This window comes from Mus pahari, chromosome 20 (genome assembly GCF_900095145.1).
Source record: "Mus pahari chromosome 20, PAHARI_EIJ_v1.1, whole genome shotgun sequence".
NCBI classification, from domain to species: domain Eukaryota; kingdom Metazoa; phylum Chordata; class Mammalia; order Rodentia; family Muridae; genus Mus; species Mus pahari.
The window spans coordinates 34,364,584-34,372,352 of NC_034609.1; the positions used below are offsets into that span (position 1 = coordinate 34,364,584).

The 7,769-nt window shown below is 45.5% G+C and overlaps 1 protein-coding gene across 1 annotated transcript in view; it reads right to left on the minus strand.

The window, feature by feature from the left end:
• Positions 1 to 6,842, minus strand: part of LOC110337354 (ATP-dependent RNA helicase DDX19A) — a 22,193-nt gene extending 15,351 nt beyond the window's left edge. Inside the window, exons 1-2 of the mRNA XM_021220227.2 lie at positions 6,727 to 6,842; positions 2,461 to 2,503 (exon numbers count right to left, since the gene is read on the minus strand). Coding sequence (XP_021075886.1) covers positions 2,461 to 2,503; positions 6,727 to 6,783 — 100 coding nt within the window. The 5' untranslated portion in view covers positions 6,784 to 6,842. The remainder of the gene's footprint in view (positions 1 to 2,460; positions 2,504 to 6,726) is intronic.
• Between the last annotated feature and the right edge of the window lie 927 nt (positions 6,843 to 7,769).

The following is a 7,769-nucleotide window of genomic DNA, read 5'->3' on the forward strand; positions in this document are numbered from 1 at the left end:
AAATGTAAATGCAGTAAATACCTAATAAAAAATTTTTTTAAAAAAAGTCAACAGCATGACTGGCTTATATGGTGCTAAGGATTGATCTGGGTTCCTGCATGCTACAATATCCTCACCCCTACTTTGAATATATTGTAAAAATGGTGAGTGACTGGATAAAGGTATTTGCTGTCAAACCTAATGACCAAAGTTCAATCTCCAAGTCACACCTGGCAGGACAGAGCCAACTCCTTTAAGCTGTGTTCTGACCTCCACATGGGCATGTGACACACGTCTCTCATATACATACACACTATAAAAACATTTCTTCAAGATTTATTTCCAAGCCTGGTGGTGGTGTGGTCTTTAATCCCTGCACTTAGAAAGGCAAAATCCTGTCTCGAAAAACAAAAATATTTTTCTTTTCAATTATGTATGTCTATGCACAAGCACATGAGTGCAGGCGTCCTACAGGCCAGAAGGGAGTAGTTACAGGATGCTGTGAGTCACCTGATAGGGTGCTGAGAACACAACTGGGTTTCTGCAAAAGCAATGACAACTCTTAAGCACGGAACCATCTCTCCAGCATGCCACAATTTTTTTTTTCCCAAATGCTTATACTTGACCTAGCAAATATACCTTGGGTAAATTGTTGTACTAAAACATTACACAATATAAAGTATTTAAGCTCATGGTTATTCTAAGACATACTGTTTATAATGATATCAAATTAGACAAACATGATTAATGACAATCAATATAAGGGAATGCTGTGTAGTTCAATATGGAGAGCTTGTAAAGAACTATTGCTGCATGAAAAAAAATCAAGTATACTGTGCATTATTTTGTCACCTCTCAGAGGTAGGAANTGACAGGGAAAGACAACCAGGAGATCAGAAAGAATGAAGCATGAATCCCTATTTGATTTTGCCTTATTTAAAGAAACCCTGGAAGACAAAAGAAACTTTGGAATAACATTAAAAATTCAAAGCCAAGCATGGCAACACAAATCTGTAATCCTGGCCCTTAGGATGCCAGGCTAAAGGAATACTATGTATTCAATTCCAGTCTCAGTCATAAAGCAAGACCCTGCAACCAAAAACAAACAAAGGAATGAAGGACCAACCTAAGAGAAATTAAACTAAAGTAAAATGTTACTGTCATCACGTCTGTGTCATCCAGTGAGTGAATCCAGTACTCCTAAAAGTCATCTTTCCTTGTCCTAAATCCCCAGTACCTCAGGAAGAGATCTTATCTGAAAATGGGGTCACTGCAGATACCACTAGTTCAGTGTACCCTAATCCAATGGTACTGGGCCCATAGAAAAAAGTAGTACCCAGGGCTAAGGAATGACAGAGCACTTGTCTCAAGTGTTTATGGCTGTTAGATCCCAGCAGTTTCAATCAATCAATCAATGAATGAATCAGTGGAAGAAGGAATGCTATATAGGAGAATGCCATGTAAAGTGAGAGTAGAGATCTCAAATTCAAGAAATACCAAAAACTGCCAAGCAAACCACTAGGCGTCAGGAGAGAGACCTGGAATAAGGTCTTTCTATAAGCTCCCAGAAGTAGCACCTTGATCTTCTCCAATCTCCTGAGCCTTGAAGCAATAAGCAGCTGTGGGTTGGATTATGTTTTTTGAGAAACAGTCTCACTTTGTAGCTCTAGCTGGTTTCTAGCTCACAAATCCACCTGCCTCTGCCTCTCCTGGGAGCACAGGCCTACGCACCCAGCAATTATTATGACTAAACAGTACACCTTTGCGGTGCTTCGTTAGAAGCTAAAGGAGACCAGCAAATGGACACCTTGGCGTGAGATCACAATAACAGCATGAAGGAGGGCCCTGTGCTTTTTAATACTTTCTGAGTTGTTGATTTTTGTTTGTTTGTTTCTGAGACAAGGTTTTGCTATGTCGTAGAGGAGGAGGGATCTAAAAACCAACAATCCTCCTGACCACTGGAATCACAGATGGTAGCCACAATGCCTGAACCCAGTCATATTTCAAAGACTCAAGCATCAAACAGGAGAATAGTGATTTTGGTTTTTAAGGCATCAGAAGCCTGGAAGACATTCCCTCTTCAGAAATGTACCCCCAATTTCTAATTTCTTTCTTTCTTTCTTTCTTTTTTCGAGACAGGGTTTCTCTGTGTAGCCCTGGCTGTCCTCAAACTCAGAAATCCACCTGCCTCTGCCTCCCAAGTGCTGGGAGTAAAGGTGTGCGCCACCACGTCCGGCTCAATTTTGAAGTTCTAATTCCAGGCTGACATGTGCCGCATGCCTCTAGAATGACAGCCTCACTGTTGGCTGCCGTGACTGGGAACCTAGTCTGTAGTTACCAGTGACTCACCATTGGTGTTGACTTTACCTAGCCTGTAGTTACCAGTGACTCACCATTGGTGTTGACTTTACCTAGCCTGTAGTTACCAGTGACTCACCATTGGTGTTGACTTTACCTAGTCTGTAGTTACCAGTGACTCACCATTGGTGTTGACTTTCTCTTCCTTGATCTGCAAACTGCTCATCTGGGTAAGAATAAAAGAAAACAGTAAGCAAAAGACCCAATCAAGGAAGGCAGCAGGGGTGCTTGGTGAGAGGCTAGCAGACACTGCTGCAGAGCTGGCTGGGGCTGGTTTGTTCTACTCAATAGAGAAGCACTGAGGGCCCGGGCAAAACCATCTCATGTTTCCTTAGCAGCAGAAGCAGAGGAGGTGGGCATGGGTTAACCCATGTATGGTTACACAGGGAAAAAAAGCTTCAAACATTTGCTTTCTTCTAACTTACACTTTTTCTAGAATGTCTCCAAGTTTCTGTTTGCTTGTCTGGGTTTGTGAAACCAGGGTCAAGCCCAGGACACAAAGCAAACTGGATAACTGTGCTGCTACTACGCCATGTCCCAACCTCTTTAAGCCCAAACTTAAATAACAGCAAGTTATCTATCCTGCCTACCCAACCAAACGCCTGCATGTAAGTTAGTTTAAAATGCATCATAGTAAGCTGAGTGCAGTTAAGCAGGCCTTCATCCAGTGCTTGAGAGACAGAGGCAGGAGATCAGAAGTTGAGAATCATGATGAGACTTACGAATTTCACAGTCATAGTCATAGGTATTTTAATAACATATAACTCCTCAGAGTGTGGTCTGAAGGTGGTATGACAATCTTGATTGTCAACTTGATGGTACGTACAATGGAAGACAAACTCCTGAAAGGCTTGTCCTACCCGAGGTAGGAAGACCTACACTGAAATTCAGGCAGCACCTTTCCCAGCCCTGGGGTCCAGGACTGAATGAAGCAGCAGCAGCAGCTCTCTTATCCTGACCTGAGGATACGGCGTGCTTTCCAGCACCATGCCTTCCACCATTACAGACCATGTGCCCTTCTTATTTCTTAAGCCAAAAATACTATTGGGGGGGGGGGGCGTTCCTATGACAGGGCTCTCTGTACAGCCATGGGTGTTCTAGAACTCACCAGGTAGACTAGGCTGGCCTCAAACTCAGAGATCCACCTGCCTCTGCCTCTGCCTCCTGAGTGCTAGACTAAAGGCATGTGCCACCACTGCCTAGCCAATAACTCTTGTTCTTGTCATGGATTTGTATCTTGCCTCAACAAAGACAAAAGCAACTACGACAAATCATTTATGTTCCTAGAGCCCTGGGTCTGTCCCCAAGATCCCTAACATCGTGGGCTATTGGTTTGGAGACGGGGGTCTTAGTGCATAGCCTTGGCTGTCCTTGAACTCACAGATCCACCTACTTCAGCTTCCCAAGTGCTGAAATTAAAAGTGTGAACCAACACACATGTACTGGTGTGCTGGTACTCTTCCTAGAATCACTGTACTGATCTCAGACTTGCTATACTTTGAAAGTGGTAATGTCCTCCCCAACTTGCCCTCTCTGACTGACCTACTGTAGGTCTTTGAGAAACGGAGATGCGCACTCTCATGTGTATTACTGACTTTCCTATTGCTGTCACGAAACAGCATAACCAGGATAACTCACAGAAGAGTCCACCTGGGCTTGTGGTTCTACAGTTATTCTAGGGATAAAAGTCCACGATGGCAGAGCAAAGGCATGGTGACTGGGACCAGACACTGAAGGCTTGAATCTTTAACTGTATCGAAATAAGGCAATTTCTATTCACAAGGCCTACCTCCAGGGACATACTTCCTCCAGCAAAGCCAAAGCTCCTAAGACTCCCCAAACAGCAGCACCAACTGGGGACCAAGTGTTAAAATGTCTATGGGAAACATCTCATCTAAACTACCACAACAGTAAAAGAGTTTAGGAACCAGGTTTTCTAGATGAAAAGCAGGTGAACACAATTCCTCCTTTAATGGGGGAAGAGTCCATGAGAAAGCAGACAACCCTGGGGAAGGCATCACAGAGCAGAACTTATCATTGGTTGGTTAGTCCTCAATTTCACACATCAATCAACAGAAATATATAACAGGAATGGTCTCAACATTTGATTAAGACCATCTGGAATTTCCTAATTCAACCACATTAAAGTAGCCTCCAGAAGGCCTGATGAAAGGAAAAAAAAAAGAACCAAGTCCATTAAACCATGATTGGTTACAAATGTGTTAACACACAGCTCGATCTTGAGGGGCTAGCCAAAGAATGTCAAAAAGCAAGAATTTGTTAGCATTTACTCAACTGCTGGAAAGAAATGCTGGTAGACAAGCATGCCTGTCTTGAGAGTAACCATAGCTAGGAACGGCCAGCCAATAAATGGCCCGGCATCCTTGGTTCTTGATTCACTGGCCACACACTCACCCTGATGATTAATCCTGCCTCTTTGGACAGAAAATGTTCACAACTCTATGTGGTGAATGGAATGTGCATGCTGGGGTGGTGGTGGTGGTGAAGCATATCTCAAGGTTACATCAGCTTCCTGATAAGCAGAATGGTTAGGACAAATCAAGGATGTTTAAGTGGTTGGTGGTAACAGTCCTCTCATAACGAGATTAGGGGCATGCATTTTTTTTTTTTTAAACCCCTGTAGTGCTGGGGTTTCCAACCCAGGACCTTATATAGGTTAGGCAAGGATGCTTTACAAAACTAACTCCCCAGTTTTTGATTGTACATTGTTAAAGCCAAAAAAGGTGGGTATGGTGGTCCACGCCTGCGAGTCCAGTTAAGACAGCAAGATTGGGGCTGGTGAGATGGCTCAGTGGGTAAGAGCACCCGACTGCTCTTCCGAAGGTCCGGAGTTCAAATCCCAGCAACCACATGTTGGCTCATAACCATCCATAACAAGATCTGATGCCCTCTTCTGGACTGTCTGAAGACAGCTATGGTGTACTCACATATAATAAATAAATAAATCTTAAAAAAAAAAAAAAAAAAAGACAGCAAGATTACTGGATTCCAGGGCTTTGAAGCCAGCCTGGACATCAAAGTGAGATCCCCTTCTCAAAATGTAATTATGCCAGGCATGGTGGATCACGCCTGTAGTCCCAGCACTCGGGAGGCAGAGGCAGGTGGGTGGATCTCTGAGTCTGCAGAGCAAATTACAAGATACCCAGGACTACACACACAATTAAACTGAAGAAAAAAAAAATTCAGTCACTATCTCTTAGGAATAATCATTAGATTTGAAGCTTCAGATGGGGCTCATAAGATAGCTCAGTGGGTATCTCATGTCATCAAGGAACCTGACAAACTGGAGGACGAGAACCTACCCTCACGAGTTACCTCCTAACCTCCACACATGAACGCAGCACATGCATGCTCAAAATGCGAGGACATACACAAAGCAAATCCAATTAACTTTTAAAGACAAAGAAGTGAGAGCTTCTTAAGGAAAACCAACTGCTCATTCTTCAGCTGAACTGGTCCAAGAGTTGAGAGAGCTCGCTGCTGTTGCGGAAGGGCCAGGGTTTGGTTCTTAGCACCACATGGTGGCTCACAACAGTTTGTAATTCCCAGTTCCAGGGGATCCAAAACCCTCTTCTAACATATGTAGACTCAAGCGTGGTGCACAGATACGCACAGGCAAAACACCCATACACACACACACACATAGAAAACATAAGATATTAAAAGAAAGTATTTGAGGCTACCCCGAGGTAAATAGTAAAGCCAGTTGGGCTGTGTCAAAAACAAAGGCTGCAAAGCTGTAACTCATACACTTAAGAGGCGTAGAGAGATGGATGCAGGAGCTCTCAAGGCCAGTCTCAGCTACATAGCAAGTCAGAGGCCAACCTGGGCTACACTGTCTCGAACTCACCACCGCCCCCCTCAAAACAAAACAAAACAAAAACAAACAAAAAAACAAACCTAACGAAACTAAACGTCACTTAAAATAGCAACTAAACAGTTTGTATTTGTTGCTAAGTGAAGCATTAACACAGACAAAACCCCTTATTCTGGAGAGCTACAAACTGCGGGTTGGCAGTTAAGCACGAAAGTGGGACTGTTAGGTGAAAAGCAGCATAAACTCACTCAAAAACTATCCCTCAACAACGAAAGAAAGGGGGGGGTATGTTGCAGTTTCTTGTAAGAGGTCAAGAGAAGGGCCCGTTTGGGGCCTCGCACACATGATGAGGACAGAGTCACCGCGGGAGCAACGTTTCGATCCAAACTCGGATGAGGAGCTCGCTGCGGCTTTCCTTCGCTGTCGGAGCCAATCCGCGCTAAGCGATCGCCCGCAGCCAACTCCAGCGGACACCGGCCGGCCCGGCTCCCAGGTCCCCGTGCTGGAAACCACGTCCGCCTCAGTCCCCTAATCCCCGCCAGGCCACTGACCGACTTGACAGCGGCTTCCTGCTCGTCCACCGCCAGCGCCCAGGAGTCGGTGGCCATGGTCCCGAGGCGAGCCGACCTGCAGAGAGGCTCCGCACACCGCCAACACCAGCGCCGAGTGCCACTCACACGGAGCGGAAGAAGACGCGCGCGGCGTTGACGTCAGTTCCTGCCCCGCGCGTCCGTCTGCCACCCGCGCTCCGCCCCCAGGAAGATTAGCATGCTGAGCTGAGCGCGTTAAAGTCCTGTGTCGCTGATCTCTGAATTTGAGGCCAGCCTGATCTACTGAGAGAGTTCCAGGACGACCAGGGCCATACAAAGAAACCCTGTCTCGAAAAGCTAAAAAGATGAGGAAAAAAAATCCCATCTCGCTAGGTGCGATCTGATTGAGTTAAAGTCCTAGAGCCCTGGTTTGTCAAGACAGGGTTTCTCTGTGTAGCTCTCGATTGTCCTTGAACTCATTCTGTAGACCAGGCTGGCCTTGATCTCAGAGACCCACCTACCTGTGCCTCCATAGTGCTGGGATTAAAGGTAGGCACCATCACCACCTGTAAGGGTCCATGATTTGCTGAAGAATGACACACACACCCCAACTCAAATAGATTGTAAGTGCAAAGTGTTTTTTATTCTGTACAAGTTCAGCATGCTTGGGTCTCCCCATTACTGAGAGAGAGAGAGGCCCAAGTGAGCTTGCAGGACTGATTTAAAGCACATTAGGGAATTCTGGGTTAGGTGACCTCTATGTTAATCTGTTGGGTTCATCTCTATTCTATTACCAGGGTGTGGGGGCTGGAAACTTGCTGTGGAGGTCTGTAAACTGTTGGCTGAGGAAGTCTGAACACTGCTGCTGACCCATTGTCCTTGCCTCAGGCCAGGTGGCAGGGCAGCTTCTGAGGCCTGGACTTGCCAGGAATTGCCAAGGTCTTGGAAGCAGAGTTAGGCCTAGTCTCCTCAACTGCCAATTTAAAGCCTGTCATGGAATCAGCTAGGCCTCCTCACACCCAGCTGGCTGGCTTCCTTTCCTAACCTTCCCTTCCTTCCTTCCT